Genomic DNA, 17,872 nt, shown 5'->3' on the forward strand with positions numbered 1-17,872 from the left:
CAACGATAACCCGGATGATTGAGAATCTCCATAGATACGTCCTTCAAAACAATAGGGACTGGAATATCTCCAAAACACTGTGTGACTAATTTTCTTTCCCTGTTTGCTTTCCTTCCTAAAGCATGGTTCCTAAAACAGCCTTCTTTGTGGGGGGCCGGCCCTCTGGAACCAGCTCTCTCCCAGAGATTCGCACTACCTCCACCCTCCTCCCCTTCCGAAAGAGCCTTAAAACTCATCTTTGTCGCCAGGCCTGGGGTTACTAGATCTTCCCCCTGACCAACGAATGTTTTAGTACGACTGTTGAATGAAAGACAGGGTTTTGAAAATGTTCTTTGAAAGAGCTTGCGAGCCTGTAAAAGCTAGGAACATTGTTAGCACCTGGTTAGGACTGGTAAGAAACTGATTCAGAGCAAGTGTGATTGGATTGCCTGATTGAGTAATATATAGGAGTTTTAGCTGTAGTTTTTAAAATGTATTAGATTTGTTTTGTACGCTTTGTTTCTATATTTATTCTGTGAGCCGCCCTGAGTTTCTGGAGAAGGGCGGCATATAAATCTAAATAATAATAATAATGATGATGATGATGATGATGATGATGATGATGACGATGACAAGGAGAAGGAGAAGGAGAAGGAGAAGGAGAAGGAGAAGGAGAAGAATAGAATAGAATAGAATAGAATAGAATAGAATAGAATTTTATTGGCCAAGTGTGATTGGACACACAAGGAATTTGTCTTGGTGCATATGCTCTCAGCGTACATAAAATAAAATATACATTTGTCAAGAATCGTGTGGTACGACATTGTCATAGGGGTCAAATAAGCAATGAAGAAGCAATAAAAATCTTAGGATATAAGCAACAAGTTACAGTCATACAATCAACATGGGAGGAAATGGGTGATAGGAATGATGAGAAAAACTAGTAGAATAGAAGTGCAGATTTAGTAGAAAGTCTGACAGTGTTGAGGGAATTATTTGTTTAGTAGAGTGATGGCGTTCGGGGAAAAACTGTTCTTGTGTCTAGTTGTCTTGGTGTGAAGAAGAAGAAGAAGGAGAAGGAGAAGGAGAAGGAGAAGGAGAAGGAGAAGAAGAAGAAGAAGAAGAAGAAGAAGAAGAAGAAGAAGAAGAAGAAGAAGAAGAAGAAGAAGAAGAAGAAGAAGAAGAAGAAGTTAGAACAATGAAAAAAACCCTGCAAAGACTTAGGGCTTGGAAAACATTCTTCGCAGAGAGAAACAATGAAAGAGTCTGCAAGGTAAGAGCTGGGAAGATCATTAGCAGCTAGTTAGGGCTGGTTGGGGGAAAAAATCTACATTCAGAGTACAAGTCGCACTCAAATTATCAGCCTCTTTTAGGGAGGAAAAAGTTGCGTCTTATACTCTGAAAAATACAGTACTTAATATCAGGCCAACCTGTGGAACATGCTGCATCTTGAGAAACACATCCATTTCCAGAGTAAATCCCAACCCTTTCAATTCAAGGTCTCCAAGACAAAGAGCACATGACTTCATTCTTTCCCTGAAATAAATCACCTCTCAGTGGCACCCAGAGAATGCCAGTCCTGGTGAGAGGCTTCAAAACTCCCCTCCCTCTTGACTTCTTTGTTGAAGTTGATTCGCTTGCCTGCTCACATTCAGTTTACCTCTCCCTCTTGAAAACTAGCCTTACCTGTTTGCTTCCAGCCCTCCCTTAATCATCTCTATTGAGGAAGAGGAAGAATACGCAGTTGTTCCAAAAATGGATGAGGTGTGTGGGCGAGGCCTAATAAGGCAGGACCACAAGTGGGGTGGTGAGGAAGAGGGGGGGAAAACCACGTCTCTAGTCAACTCTTCCACAGACACTTTTGCAGGACACGAAAGGAGACAAGATGATGGACGCGCTGGCAATCTCCAGGGTGCTTTTGATCGGGATAATAATTAATGTCGCCCATGCACAAGGTAAGAGGACTGTTGCTTGCTTGCCGTTTCAGTGCGTCATCATAGATGGATCATGAGGTCTTTTTCTGCTATCAATCTTCTATGTTTCTATGTTCCATGGGAAATGAATGAAATCCTCATTTGGAATTGAAAGTATAAAACAGCGGTCTTCAAACTTGGCAAGTTTAAGACTTGTGGACTTCAACTCCCAGGATTCTCCAGCCATCATAGCTGGCTGTAGAATTCTGGGAGTTGAAGTCCACAAGTCTTAAACTTGCCAAGTTTGGGGATCCCTGGTATAAAAGATAAGGCTCAATGGGAATTCCTTAGCAAAATGCAAATTATTTAGGATAGATAGGAAAAGGATATTGGCTCTGTGTCAATATACTGGGTTGAACCTGGCAGAAGATGGAGGAAATAATAACAACAGAGTTGGAAGGGACCTTGGAGGTCTTCTAGTCCAACCCCTTGCTTAGGCAGGAAACCCTGCTCTACTTCAGACAGATGATTATCCAACATCTTCTTAAAAACTTACAGTGTTGGGGCATTCACAACTTCTGGAGGCAAGCTGTTCCACTGATTAATTGTTCTAACTGTCAGGGAATTTCTCCTTAGCTCTAAGTTGCTTCTCTCCTTGTTCAGCTTCCACCTATTGCTTTTTGTTCTACCCTTTGGAGAATAGGTTGACTCCTTCTTCTTTGTGGCAACCCCTGAGATATTGGAACACTGCTATCATGTCTCCCCTGGTCCTTCTTTTCATGCTCAGTTCCTGCAACCGTTCTTCATATGTTTTAGCTTCTAGTCCCCTAATCATCTTTGTTGCTCTTCTCTGCACTCTTTCTACAATATCAACATCCTTTTTTTGCATTATGGCCACCAAAACTGAATGCAGTATTCCAAGTGTAGCCTTACCAAGGCCTTATAAAGTGGTATTAACACTTCACGTGATCTTGATTCTATCCTTCTGTTAATGCAGCCTAGACCTGTGTTGGCTTTTTTGGCAGCTGCTGCATACTGCTGGCTCATATTTAAATGGTTGTCCACTAGGACTCCAAGATCCCTCCCATAGTTACTACTGCTGAGCAATGTACTACATATACAAAGAGAGAAATGTTCCCAAAACATGCTAAGCTTTATTACTTGATTTCTTGCTAAAAAATATTGCGATAAACCAGTCAGTGTGGTAGATACATATATGGTTCAATGTATTACACCGATCCAAAAAATTAATTAAATCAGCAATCTAATTAAGCATATTGTGCGAGCACGGCCTTTGGTCTGCAATTTCTACCTCTTGTTAATTATGACTTGTTCTTTTAATGGACAGGTTATTAACAAAGCCTTAGTTTTTCACTGTTCACCGGGGAAATATTAATCAAGATGTAAGTGATTTGGTGGAAAGAGAATGAGCAATGATTTGTATAGAGGCCTTTCCTACAATAAGGTGAAAATCAGGACCTAATTATGAAAAGGTCCCTCCATTCTCTGTTTTTAAAGAAGAAGAAAATGGCATTTTTACACTTTTGAGAAACTTTTAAATTAACAAATAGCATATACTGTCATAGGCAATAACCTGGTTCAGGAGATCTTGACCTGAAAGCAAAGTAGAAAAGCTACTAGAAAGCTGATCAGTGGAAAATGTTCCCACTTCTTTAATAATTACAACAATGAATGTCACACCAACACTCCGCAGTTTGCATTGATTGCCGATCGGTTTCCGGTCACAATTCAAAGTGTTGGTTATGACCTATAAAGCCCTTCATGGCATTGGACCAGAATATCTCCGGGACCGCCTTCTGCCGCATGAATCCCAGCGACCAGTTAGGTCCCACAGAGTTGGCCTTCTCCAGGTCCCGTCGACTAAACAATGTTGTTTGGCAGGACCCAGGGGAAGAGCCTTCTCTGTGGCGGCCCCGACTCTCTGGAACCAACTCCCCCCCAATATCAGAGTTGCCCCCACCCTCCTTGCCTTTCGTAAGCTCCTTAAAACCCACCTCTGTCGTCAGGCATGGGGGAATTGAGATATTCCCTTCCCCCTAGGCTTATAAAATTTATGCATGGTATATCTGTATGTATGATTGGTTTCTTAAACTTGGGGTTTTTTACATTACTTTTAATATTAGATTTGTTCATATTGTCTTTTTACTGTTGTTAGCCGCCCCGAGTCTACGGAGAGGGGCGGCATACAAATCTAATTAATTAATAATAAATAAATAAATAAATAAATGAAGAATATTTGTAATACATTTAGTAATCATAATCTAACTGATGTCCTAGAATACCTAGATTTATGATTCTACACTTTTATGATTAGAAACATAGAAGATTGATGGCAGAAAAAGACCTCATGGTCCATCTAGTCTGCCCTTATACTATTTCCTGTATTTTATCTTAGGATGGATATATGTTTATCCAGATTGATGTCCTCTTTAATTTTTTTTAATAATATGCTCCTTCAAACAACTAAAAGGGCAAAGAGTTTCTGTTTTAAAAATAAGATTTCTTTCCAGATGAATTTTTGTGAGGGACAACTAACGTTACGGTTTGCGATATAATAAACAAGGGTGTATAACCTTCATTTATTGCACAGGGTGTTCAAATTGGTGTTTTCTTTGGGTGATTGCCTAGACAAATCAATGTTCTAAGACCATCTCCAAGTGTTCATAATCTTGACCGCTATGCTTGACCGGTGGTACAGTGGTTAGAATGCAGTACTGCAGGCTACGTCTGTTGACTGCCAGCTGCCTGTAATTCGGCAGTTTGGATTTCAGGCTCAAGGTTGACTCAGCTGTCCATCCATCCATTGAATTTCATTTTGTTAGACAGGAGCCAACCAACGTTCAAGTCTGTCAAGATCCCTGTGAATATTGAGCCTGTCTTCTGGAGGATCTGCTTCAGATCTTTCTCTGCAGAATATCGATGCCTGGTGGGAAGGGAAAGAAATAAGACCAGGAAATTCAACCGATCCCTGTTTTAACCTGCCTCTATGGCTCTACCCCATAAATCAACATAAACTATTTGCTAACCTAGGGCCTGAAGTTGGATCTGCCAAGAAGCAACAGGTTTTATGTCACAAAAAGCTTTCTGCTAACTCAGGAACTTGCGGACAACATTTTAACAGGGGTGGGCAATTAATTTTGCCATGGGGCCGCATGAGAAATTGGGATGGTTTTAGAGGGCCGGACTAATATAATTAACTCAGTTCTACCAAATACTGTATATAGTATACATATGCTATCTTTTCATAAACAAACAGTATGTTTAAACAATGCAAAGATTTACAATACAATGAAAATATGGAGGACCTAATTACATCATTATTTAATGATGAGATGATGAACTGCAACCAGCTTGGGATTGTTTGAGTGTTTTCTGTGCTCTGCTGCTCTCGGTAGGAGGTCAGGGTCCACTGCAGTGCGAGGATGAAAGAGCTCACCGCATGCCGGGACTCCTCCGGTTCCTGCTTTCCTCATGATTCATCAGGAAAGCAGTAACCGGAGGAGTCCCGGTAAATGCGGTGAGCTCTTTCATCCTCGCACTGGAGTGGACCCCAACCTCTGTGGACCGGTCACAGATAGCAGGCGGGCCGGTCACAGACAGCGGGCAGACTGGTCACAGATAGAGGGTGGGCTGGTCACAGACAGCGGGCAGACCGGTCACAGATAGCAGGCGGGCCAGTCACAGACAGCGGGGAGACCGGTCACAGATAGAGGGTGGGTTGGTCACAGACAGCAGGCAGACCGGTCACAGATAGCAGGCGGGCCGGTCACAGACAGTGGGCAGACTGGTCACAGATAGAGGGCAGGTTGGTCACAGACAGCTGGCGGGCTGGTCACAGATAGCAGGTGGACCGGTCACAGATAGCGGACAGGCCGATCACAGATAGCAGGCGGGCTGGTCACAGATAGTGGGCAGACCAGTCACAGATAGCAGGTGGACCGGTCACAGATAGCAGGTGGACCGGTCACAGATAGAGGGTGGGCGGGTCACAGATAGTGGACGGACCGGTCAAAGATAGCTGGCGGGACGATCACAGATAGCGGGCAGGCCGGTCACAGATAGTGGGCGGGCCAAACACAGATAGCAGGTGGACTGGTCACAGATAGAGTGTGGGCCGGTCACAGATAGCAGGTGGACTGGTCACAGATAGCGGGCGGGCCGGTCACAGATAGTGGGTGGGCCAAACACAGATAGCAGATGGGCCGATCACAGATAGTGTGCGGGCCGGTCACAGATAGCAGGTGGACTGGTCACAGATAGAGGGCGGGCCGGTCACAGATAGCGGGCGGGCCAAACACAGATAGTGGGCGGGCTGGTCACAGATAGTGAGTGGGCTGGTAACAGATAGCAGGTGGACAGGTCAAAGATAGCAGGTGGGCCGATCACAGATAGCAGGCAGGCCAGTCATAGATAGTGGGCGGGCCGGTCACAGAGAGCGGGTGGACCAGTCACAGATAGCAGGTGGACCGGTCACAGATAGTGTGCGGGCCGGTCACAGATAGCAGGTGGACTGGTCACAGATAGCGGGCGGGCCAAACACAGATAGTGGGCGGGCTGGTCATAGATAGTGGGCGGGCCGGTCACAGAGAGTGGGTGGACCAGTCACAGATAGCAGGTGGACTGGTCACAGATAGCGGGCAGGCCAAACACAGATAGTGGGCGGGCTGGTCATAGATAGTGGGCAGGCCGGTCACAGAGAGCGGGTGGACCAGTCACAGATAGCAGGTGGACCGGTCACAGATAGTGAAAAAATCAGGAACAATCGCCAAAATCTGTCTCCTGCGAGCACCCATCGAGATCACGCAGCTGCACGTGCATCTCCCATGTTTCCAACTGCAGCTGCGCACCAGTCCATCCATGCAGCAGCCCACTACTGGCTCTACCCACCCGCCCAACATCATCATGGATTCTCTGTATACACATACACACATCTCTGAACCAGGAGCAAAGATAAGTGAAATCCATTACTGGGTTAGACTAAGCATTAGAAACATAGAAACATAGAAGTCTAATGGCAGAAAAAGACCTCATGGTCCATCTAGTCTGCCCTTATACTATTTCCTGTCTAACAATGTTTCTTTTTACGTGAAAGGATGCCACAGCAGCGCTGCAAGCAAAGAGCGGTCCTTTCATGTTTCAAGTTTCAAGTTTTATTGGATTTATATGCTGCCCCTCTCCGAAAACTCGGGGCAGCTAACAACAATCATGAAAATATACAATAAAATCCAATACTAAAAGCAAATTAAAACCCCTTAATATATAAAAACCAAACATACATACAAACATACCATGTATACAGTTGTAACGGCCTAGGGGGAGAAAAAAGTCTTAATTCCCCCATGCCTGGCGGCAGAGGTGGGTTTTAAGTAGCTTACAAAAGGCAAGGAGGGTGGGGGCAATTCTAATCTCTGGGGGGAGTTGGTTCCAGAGGGCCAGGGCCGCCACAGAGAAGGCTCTTCTCCTGGGTCCCGCCAAGCGGCATTGTTTAGTTGATGGGACCCGGAGAAGACCCACTCTATGGGACCTAACTGGCCGCTGGGATTCGTGCGGCAGAAGGCGGTCCCTGAGATAATCTGGTCCGGTGCCATGAAGGGCTTTATAGGTCATAACCAACACTTTGAATTGTGACCGGAAAAATAAACATGCACCACCCCGGTTGCTGCACCATCCCGGCTCCTTATTATGTTATATTATATTATATTACGTTATGTTGTTATGTTATTGTTGTGTTTGGGCCTGGGCCAGCCGTTGCTCCCACAGATGGGAGAGAAGCAGCACAAAGTGAATGCAAAAGCCTGGCTGACAGCCAGGAAGATGTGGCAGACAGCCAGGAAGACATGGCAGACAGCCAGGAAGACGAGGCCACTGGGACGCAGGATTCAGCAGACAGCCCAGGGGATTTGGCATGCAGTCCCTCAGACAGTCTTTCGTCCCTGGGTTCTTCTGCAGATCAATATATTGATCTGCGTAGCCAAAGAACTATGCAAAGAAGTATCGCTTTAAGGAGTATTACAAGTCATTATAGGAGCACCTGGGCTGGGTGTGGTTCTTAGACTGAGGGCTGGGTGTGGTTCCCTTAATGAGGGCTAAAGGGATAAAAGGGAACAAAGGCCAAGGAAAACAGTGGCTGTTTATCTGTGTTATTTTGTGGTTCCTGCTCTGAAGTTTCTGTTCCGTGCCGTTGGAGTTTTCAACCCAGCTTTTTCAGACCAGTGGGAGTTGAAAAGTCTGGGACTTGCTGTTTGCTCCAAAGATTCAAAAGGACTCCTGAAACGTCTTTGCTCATTCCAGGTTGTCTTTGTTTGTTTTTTCCTGTGTTTTTGTATGCGGCTGAAGTAAGCCTTGCATTGTTTTCAGACACTACGAACTGTTTTGAGTAACCCTTTTTTGTTTATTTAATACAAGTTTGCTGATTAGCAGAGTGTAATAGAGGCCACAGTTAACTCAGAAGTTTATTACAGAACTCATGCCAGGCCTGGCAGGTACAGACTTAAGCAAATAATCCACACACAGGTTTATATATAACAAGCTGCCTGAGGCCGCACCCAATCCCGCAGAGAGAAACTTCCCGCTTACATTGTAACTGGGGCTGGCGGCCAATCAGCACCCTGGATAGGGACGCCTATCGCCCGGCTCTAATCTGCGGCTGTAACTGAGCAGATACAACACTCCTATCCCTTTCGTTAGCACATACATAATCTTTCAAATATTCCGGCCTCTTACAAAGACGTCCCGATCTCCGTGGCTCTATTACTTGTTCCTCCCCGGTCTCCAGACTCGCCTCTCTGCTTCCCTCGCTTCCAAACGGCGAGGCTTCTGCCGAGCTGTCAGTTTCCCCATTACTTCCGCCCCGGTTTAGGGTTTCCTCCATAACGATTCCGGGGTGGCCTTGACCTCTTTCCTCGCTAGTAGCCATTCCCTTGTCTGACCGAATTTGGTCCAAATGTCTCCTCCACACTCGGCCATCCCGTAACATGACCTCAAACGACCTGGGACCCAACTCCCTGCTTATTTCTCCTTCAGCCCAATTCTGCTCTCCAGAATATGAGCGCGCAAACACCCGGTCACCTACTCTCACCTTTCTGGCCGGGGTTTCTGGCCAGGGCACCGACTGTGAATACCACGGATGAAGTCTATCTAAGACTATTCGAAGTTTGCGACCCATTAATAGTTCAGCAGGGGTCTTGCCAGTGGCCACACAGGGTGTCGTGTGCTGTGCTAATAACAAATCTGCCAACCTTTTCTGCCATGAACCCCCAGTCATCTTCTTTAAAGACTCTTTGACTGACCTCACTGCCCGTTCCGCCTGCCCATTACTGGCCGGGTGCCAAGGCGAGGTCAGCGCATGGCGGATGCCCACCGATGCCAAGAATGACTCGAACAGTACAGATGTGAATTGCGGGCCGTTGTCCGAAACCAGGAGGTCTGGGAACCCCTGTGTGGCAAATACTGTCATCAGAGCCTCTGTAATCGTTTGTGACTGTGTGGATTTAAGGTGCACCACCTCTACCCACTTAGAGTGAGCGTCCACTATTACCAAGAAAGACTGCCCCATGAAGGGGCCGGCCAAATCAATATGTATACGAGCCCAGGGGCCCGCAGGCGGCTCCCAGGCCAATGGCTCTCCTCGGGGAGGGAAAGGCCGGTGCTCTTGGCATGTCCTACAATCCGCCACTCTTTGTTCTACCCCCTTATCCAGCCCTGGCCACCACACGTAATCCCTTGCCAGGCTTTTCATGCGCACAATGCCTGGATGGCCATCATGCAAGAGAGCTAACACCTGGCTGCGCTGCCTACTCGGGATTACCACCCTGCACCCTTTCCACGGAGAACTCGGCTCGACACCTGAAGAAAGGCACATACTCCTCGGCAGGGGCTGAGACAGGCCACCCCCTTAACACCCATTGCCTCACTTGGGACAAAGTGAAATCCCGCCCAGTTTCCCAGGCTACCTCGGCTGCAGATAAAATATGACCCCCATCTGTCAGCGCAAAGACAGAACATGCAGGTGCGGGGTCCACTAAAACTTCGGCCAGGGGGCATCTGCTAAGGGCATCTGCATGAGAAATATGGCGCCCAGGTTTGTATGATAAAGTGTAACTATAATTAGCAAGGAAAACTATCCATCGTGACATCCTGGGGGAGATAACCACAGGGCTTTGACGTGACCCAGACAATAAACCCAATAATGGCTGGTGGTCAGTCACCAGCTCGAAGTGACGGCCATACAGGTACTCGTGGAATCTTCGGACTCCAGCAATCAGAGCCAGCGCCTCCTTGTCGATGTGGCCGTAATTACGTTCCGCTTTAGCCAGCGTGCGGGAGAAGAAAGCCAGGGGAGCTTCTGTGCCATTGGGCAGTCTGTGGCTTAAGACTGCGCCCACCCCGTATTGAGAAGCGTCGCAGGTGAGTACCAGGGGCAGTCCAGGTGAGTATTGAGCCAGGATATTATTAGAAGTGAGCAGCTCTTTAACCCCCAAAAACGCGGCTTCCTCCCTCCTCCCCCAATGCCAAAGGGACTGTTTGTCCAGAAGTCTGTGCAGAGGCTCAGCCACTGATGCTTTATGCGGGATGAAGACCGCATAAAAATTAAGTAAACCCAGGAATGCCTGGAGCTCTCCCTTGGATTTTGGCCTGGGGGCATCCCTGATGGCACGAATCTTTTCAGGAGTGGGGTGTATTCCCTGCCCATCCACCGTGAAACCCAGGAACTCGACTCTGGGCACCCCAAACACGCATTTCTTAGCTTTCAGTTTAAGCCCAGCTTCCTTAAATTTAGCCAAAACCCTCCTTACTCGAATCATTAGTTCGTCTGTGGAACTCCCCGACACCAGAACATCGTCGAAATACGGCACAGTTCCTTCCAGTCCATATAACAGGCGCTCCATCAAACCTTGAAAGATGCCGGGGGCGATGGAAACCCCGAATTGCAGTCTGTGGCACTTAAACACCCCCCTATGGGTGATGATCGCCTGAGCCTCGGCTGTCAGGGGGTCTACGGGGAGCTGCTGGTACGCTTGGGACAAATCGAGTTTGGCAAACACCCGACCCTCCCCCAGAGTATGAAGCAGCTGTTGCACCACTGGCAAGGGGTATGAATGGTGGGCCAATGCACGATTCACAGAGCACTTATAATCCCCACACAATCTGATTCCCCCATCCCCCTTGAAAGCAATCACCACAGGGGTCTCCCAAGCAGCCTGATCTACCGGCTCTAAAACCCCCTGGGCAATTAATCTGTCCAACTCTGCATCTACCTTAGGACGGAGGGGAATAGGGACACGACGGGCCTTTAAACGAACTGCAGGAACCTTAGGATCTAAATTGAACGAAATGGGGGTGCCAGTATACCGACCCAAATTGCTGTCAAAAACGGCAGGGAACTCCCGTGCCAGCTGTTCAAATCCCGACTCCCCCACGATAGCATTAACCCCCTCAACGGAGAGTCCCAGAGAAGAGAACCAGTCCAGTCCAAGCAGGCTGGCAAAGGGTCCATCCACCACTACGAGAGGCAGCCGACCAGCGAAAGTCTTGAAGCGGACTGCAAAACGACCTTCTCCAATGATAGGAATTGCAGCTCCTTGGTAATCCCTCAGGCTCAAAGCGCAGGGCAGCAGACGACTCTTCCTCCAGGCAGGGAAACAGCGCTTGAGGGTGGCCCATGAAATTAATGAATGAGCAGATCCGGTGTCTACTTGCATGTTACAACGAGAACCCCCCAATTGAACCAACACAGAAATTTTCTCAGCCGAGCCGGCGGTCCTCCTGACATAAGATGGAACAGGACGAGGGCAGCTGTACACCGCGTTGCAGTCATCTCTTCTGGGGGGGGGAAACCGTCTTTGACCCCGAGAACTGAAGCCAGAAAACTCACGCTGCTCTCGGAACGGGGCAGCAGGGGATCTACGAGACCGGCAAACTCTGGCAATGTGACCCTTGGCACCACACCGCCAACATGCCACATCTCGGGACGGGCAATTTGAACGATAATGACCCCCCCCACAGCCACGGCACGGCGACAAAGGAGGACGAGGACGTCCCGTCGGTGCTTCCCTAGCCCGATTAGTAGTCAATCTGCAGACCTCTTCCTCTTCTTCGCCCCCTAAATCGCCCACCTCCTCCGGGGCCAGCTTGGGTTTATCCGGAACAGGGGGTGTCTTTTGCGTGGCATTAACTGAGCTGTCCATAGAAGCCAAAGATTGTGTAGATAACTCGAAAGCACGAGCCTCCGCCACTGCAGCTTGGAAGGTTAAATCCCGGATCGCCAGGAGACGCCGCTTGAGGCGACCGTCTCTGACTCCGAAAACTAGTCTATCCAAAAGGTAGTCATTAAGGTCCCCAAACTCACAATATAACGCCGCTCTACGGAGAGCAGCCAGAAAGTCATTAATAGACTCCCCTTCGGCTTGATTTCGCTGATAAAACGTGTAGCGACGAGCACACCTCGAAGGGGCAGGGGCATAATGATCTTGTAACGTTTTCAAGAAATCATCCCAAGCCACATCATGGATGGAAACTGGGGCAAACAGGGCACGAGCTGTTTCAAACATATCGGGTCCACAAAACCCCAAAAAATAGGACCTCTTTCTATCCCCAGAAATGTCCTGGTATCCATTTGAGATCAGGAAACAATCAAAACGGGCGACATAGGAGTCCCACGTCTCCCCTTGAGGATCAAAGGGGGGGAATGTTAAATGCACAGACATCCTGACTTACTGTCTCCACTGTCAATCTTCAGCATAGGCTCGCTACCTCGTCGCCAATGTAATAGAGGCCACAGTTAACTCAGAAGTTTATTACAGAACTCATGCCAGGCCTGGCAGGTACAGACTTAAGCAAATAATCCACACACAGGTTTATATATAACAAGCTGCCTGAGGCCGCACCCAATCCCGCAGAGAGAAACTTCCCGCTTACATTGTAACTGGGGCTGGCGGCCAATCAGCACCCTGGATAGGGACGCCTATCGCCCGGCTCTAATCTGCGGCTGTAACTGAGCAGATACAACACAGAGCATGTGTGTGTGTGTTTGATTTATTTTCCTTGGACTGTTACGCATTGTCTGAGCCAGTCAGGCAGAACATGTTATGTTATGTTATGTTATGTTATGTTATGTTATAATATTTTCTGTTATAATATTTTCTATTATAATATTTTCTATTATTAAGAGCGGTTACGATAAAATGAGGGTTTTTTTCTTAAATGAAAGTAGAGATGTGTTTTCTAAGAACATTAGGGACTGAAGCACAATGGCATAGTTAGGAAAAATAGAAATTTAGATAGCTATAGCACTTTGAATATAAATGAAAGCGAAGAACATTATCTAAAATTTGGATGATAGCACTTGGAAAGGATGAATGATATATACCAGAAATAATTGGATAAATAATTAGAAAAATTTGATTATTTTGACTAAAAGTTTGGCATGTGTGTGCAAGAGAGATTTTGGCAGTGTTCCCTCTAATTTTTTGGGGGGGTGGGCGGAAAAGTATAGTGTCTGAGCGGCAGTCCCTTTGGGACTGGGCGGCACAGAAATATCAAATAAATAAATAAATAAATAAATAAATAAATAAATAAATAAATAAATAAATAAATAAATAAATAAATAAATACATACATACATACATACATACATACATACATACATACATACATAAATAAATAAATAAATAAATAAATAAATAAATAAATAAATAAATAAATAAATAAATAAATAAATAAATAAATAAATAAATAAATAAATAAATAAATAAATAAATAAATAAATAAATAAATAAAAACAACCCACCCTGTTTTGCCTCAGAGAATTTCAAAATAAAATGCTGTACTGTGTGTCTATAACAGTGAGCTCATAATAGGGCAACTCTATCAATATCAAAATGCCACTTAAATAGTTGAGCTACTTTCAAACTAGATTTTGATTTTCTTTCTCTCTTCCTTACTCCCATTCTTTTTCTTTCTCTTTTCCTTCCTCTCTTTTTTCTCTCTGTTTCTCTCTCTTCCTCTCTTCCTCTCTCTCTCCTTCCCTCTCACTCTTTCCCTCTCGGCTTCTGGGCAGGTTTGGAAAACTCTGAGTTGATGATGATTTTTAAGTGAGCGATTGCTCACTGCTCAGCTTAGAGGGAACTATGGATTTTGGCAATTTCTTTCCTTCCGCCCATGCGCAGAAGCAAAGCAATCACCAAAATCTTGTGTCCGCGTGTACCCTCGCAAGATTTCGCTTCTGTGCATGCGCAAATAGCAGAAATGCAAAAAATTGAAGAAAAAAGATGGTGACACCCATAGGACTGTCACTGATAAGTGGCTGCACGCAAATTGCTCAATCTGGTGGCTGCTACCGGTGTGCCATCCCCTACCATTCCGGTAGCAACCCACTAGTGGTTGTAAGAGTGAAAAACGATCATAAGTCACTTTTTTCAGGGTGTTTGTTATTTTGAACAGTCACTCAATGAATGAACTGTTGTAAGTTGAGGACTATCTGTCCAAGTTGGTGGGTGGGGGCAATAACAGTAGGATATCACCTTCATCTCATTTGATCTAAGTCTCTGGTTTGAGTGACAGATGGATCCTAATCACACCTCAAGGTTAACTGGAATCATGGAATCATAGAATCTAAGGGGTGACCTTATAGGTCTTCTAGACCAGCGTTTCCCAACCTTGGCAACTTGAAGATTTTTGGACTTCAACTCCCAGAATTCCCGAGCCAGAGAGTTGAAGTCCAAATATCTTCAAGTTGCCAAGGTTGGGAAACACTGTTCTAGACCAAAGCTCTACCCAAAGTCCATTAGTCACCACGATGGATGTTGAGACTCTAGAAAGAGTGCAGAGAAGAGCGACAAAGATGATTAGGGGACTGGAGGGTAAAACGTATGAAGAATGGTTGCAGGAACTGGGTGTCTAGTTTAATGTAAAGAAAGTCTAGGGGAGACATGATAGCAGTGTTCCAATATCCCAGGGGCTGCCACAAAGAAGAGGGAGTCAGACTATTCTCCAAAGCACCTGAGGGTAGAACAAGAAGCAATGGGTGGAAACTAATCAAGGAAAGATGCAACTCCGTGGCTTGCATTGGCTGCCGATCAGTTTCCAGTCACAATTCAAAGTGTTGGTTATGACCTTTAAAGCCCTACATGGCATTGGACCAGAGTACCTCTGGAACCACCTGCTACCGCATGAATCCCAGCGACCGATAAGGTCCCACAGAGTTGGCCTTCTCCGGGTCCCGTCGACTAAACAATGTCATTTGGCGGGCCTCAGGGGAAGAGCCTTCTTTGTGGCAGCCCCGGCCCTCTGGAATCAACTCCCACCAGAGATTAGAACTGCCCCCACCCTCCTTGTCTTTCGTAAATTACTCAAGACCCATCTATACCGCCAGGCATGGGGGAGCTGAGACACCTTTCCCCCAGGCTTTTTTATATTTATGTTTGGGTATGTATGTGTTGTTTGCTTTTTAAATATGATAGGGGTTTTATGTGCCTTTTTAATATTAGATTTGTTTTCGCTAGAATATTGTTTTTATTATTGTGGTGAGCCGCCCCGAGTCTTTGGAGAGGGGCGGCATACAAATCTAATAAATAAATAAATAAATAAATAAATAAACTTAGAACTAAGGAGAAATTTCCTGACGGTTAGAACAATTAATCCGTGGAACAGCTTGCCTCCAGAAGTTGTGAATGCTCCAACACTGGAAGTTTTTAAGAAGATGTTGGATAATCATTTGTCTGAAGTTATGTAGGTTTTCCTGCCTAAGCAGGGGGTTGGACTAGAAGACCTCCAAGGTCCCTTCCAACTCTTTTAATTTATTCTATTCTATTCATCCCTGATAGATGTTTTCCCAATCTTTTCACCCTCTTTTCTGGGAGACAAGCTGTTCCATTGATTAATCATTCCCATTGTCAGGAAATTTCTCTTTAGTTTCAGGCTGGCTTTTCTTCTGAAGAGCTTCTACCCATTTCATTTTGCCCTGCCACTCTTCCCTGTGAAAACCTTCAATATCTGAAGACTGATATCATGTCGCCCCTAATACTTCTGTTTCTTAGGCTAAACACCCTAATACTTCTGTTTCTTAGGCTAAACACCCCTAATACTTCTGTTTCTTAGGCTAAACACCCCTAATACTTCTGTTTCTTAGGCTAAACACCCCTAATACTTCTGTTTCTTAGGCTAAACACCCCTAATACTTCTGTTTCTTAGGCTAAACACCCCTAATACTTCTGTTTCTTAGGCTAAACACCCCTAATACTTCTGTTTCTTAGACTTATCATTTGGGTTGTTCTTCTTTGCAATCTGATATATTTAAAAAATATATTCTACTTCTTGTCTTGCAGTACGATAAGTGGCAAACGAAGTTAATAAATAAAAATAATATTTTTTAATTTTACCTATCAATATTGTAGCAACAATAACAATAGCATGTGGGAAATATTTTTTCATGTGGTAAAAAACGTATTTCAACGGTAGAGAAACAGCTGTGTCGGATACAAAAATCTGAGGCCTCTCAAATATTTGAAGTAGTTTAGACTTGAGCTTCAAGCAGCCCTCAACGTAACTACTGTACTCTACTTTCCAAACTTAAGGGTTCTTTCTCTGCACAGCTCAGATTTTAATCACATTTCCCTGTCTTTACTGCTTATCTATTTTAATAACATTTTGATAAACAAGAGATGTTAGGAGAATGCTTTGGTTTTTAAAAAAAATCTCCAATGATTAACCCAATTGCAGAAAGCACTATATCAGGGGTGTCGAACTCAAGACCCGGGGGTCGGATCTGGCCATGGGGTGCTTTGATCTGGCCTAGAAATAGTAAATAGTCCATCATGCCTCTGCCAGTGAAAACGGAGCCCAGGAATGCTGCACATGGTCCTCCTTGGCTCCATTTTCAGCCGCAATGGCCTGCTGCTGCCCTCTGCCAGCAAAAATGGAGCTTGGGGCCCTAGGACCTCCATTTTCACTGGCAGAGGGTGGCAGGAGGCTGTCATGGCTGAAAACGGAGCTCAGGAACCATTTTCACTGGCAGAATGCTTGGGCCACCACAGATGCCCCCATGACTGACGTCAAGCTGGCGACACCCACCCCAGCCCCCGAGGTTGTACACAACCCTGATGTGGCCCTCAGTAAAATTGAGTTTGATATTCCTGGAGGCGTCTGTAATATGGTAAATGATTTAGCTTTACTAGATAAATGGTCAAAGCAATGGAAACTGCAGTTTAATGTTTCCAAATGTAAAATAATGCACTTGGGGAAAAGGAATCCTCAATCTGAGTATTGTATTGGCAGTTCTGTGTTAGCAAATACTTCAAAAGAAAAGGATTTAGGGGTAGTGATTTCTGACAGTCTCAAAATGGGTGAACAGTACAGTCAGGCGGTAGGGAAAGCAAGTAGGATGCTTGGCTGCATAGCTAGAGGTATAACAAGCAGGAAGAGGGAGATTATGATCCCGCTATATAGAATGCTGGTGAGACCACATTTGGAATACTGTGTTCAGTTCTGGAGACCTCACCTACAAAAAGATATTGACAAAATTGAACGGGTCCAAAGACTGGCTACAAGAATGGTGGAAGGTCTTAAGTATAAAACGTATCAGGAAAGACTTAATGAACTCAATCTGTATAGTCTGGAGGACAGAAGGAAAAGGGGGGACATGATCAAAACATTTAAATATATTAAAGGGTTAAATAAAGTCCAGGAGGGAAGTGTTTTTAATAGGAAAGTGAACACAAGAACAAGGGGACACAATCTGAAGTTAGTTGGGGGAAAGATCAAAAGCAACATGAGAAAATATTATTTTACTGAAAGAGTAGTAGATCCTTGGAACAAACTTCCAGCAGAAGTGGTAGATAAATCCACAGTAACTGAATTTAAACATGACTGGGATAAACATATCTCCATCCTAAGATAAAATACAGAAAATAGTATAAGGGCAGACTAGATGGACCATGAGGTTTTTTTCTGCCGTCAGACTT

General features: G+C 45.4%; 1 protein-coding gene across 1 annotated transcript in view; it reads left to right on the plus strand.

Moving 5' to 3' along the window:
• The first annotated feature begins 1,549 nt into the window (after positions 1-1,549).
• The window catches only part of LOC139157913 (uroplakin-3b-like), a 35,290-nt gene continuing 18,967 nt past the window's right edge, over positions 1,550-17,872 (plus strand). The window contains exon 1 of the mRNA XM_070735164.1: positions 1,550-1,934. Within this exon, the coding sequence (XP_070591265.1) occupies positions 1,865-1,934 (70 nt within the window). The 5' untranslated portion in view covers positions 1,550-1,864. The remainder of the gene's footprint in view (positions 1,935-17,872) is intronic.

The sequence above is a fragment of the Erythrolamprus reginae genome, chromosome 1 (genome assembly GCF_031021105.1).
Source record: "Erythrolamprus reginae isolate rEryReg1 chromosome 1, rEryReg1.hap1, whole genome shotgun sequence".
Taxonomy (NCBI): domain Eukaryota; kingdom Metazoa; phylum Chordata; class Lepidosauria; order Squamata; family Dipsadidae; genus Erythrolamprus; species Erythrolamprus reginae.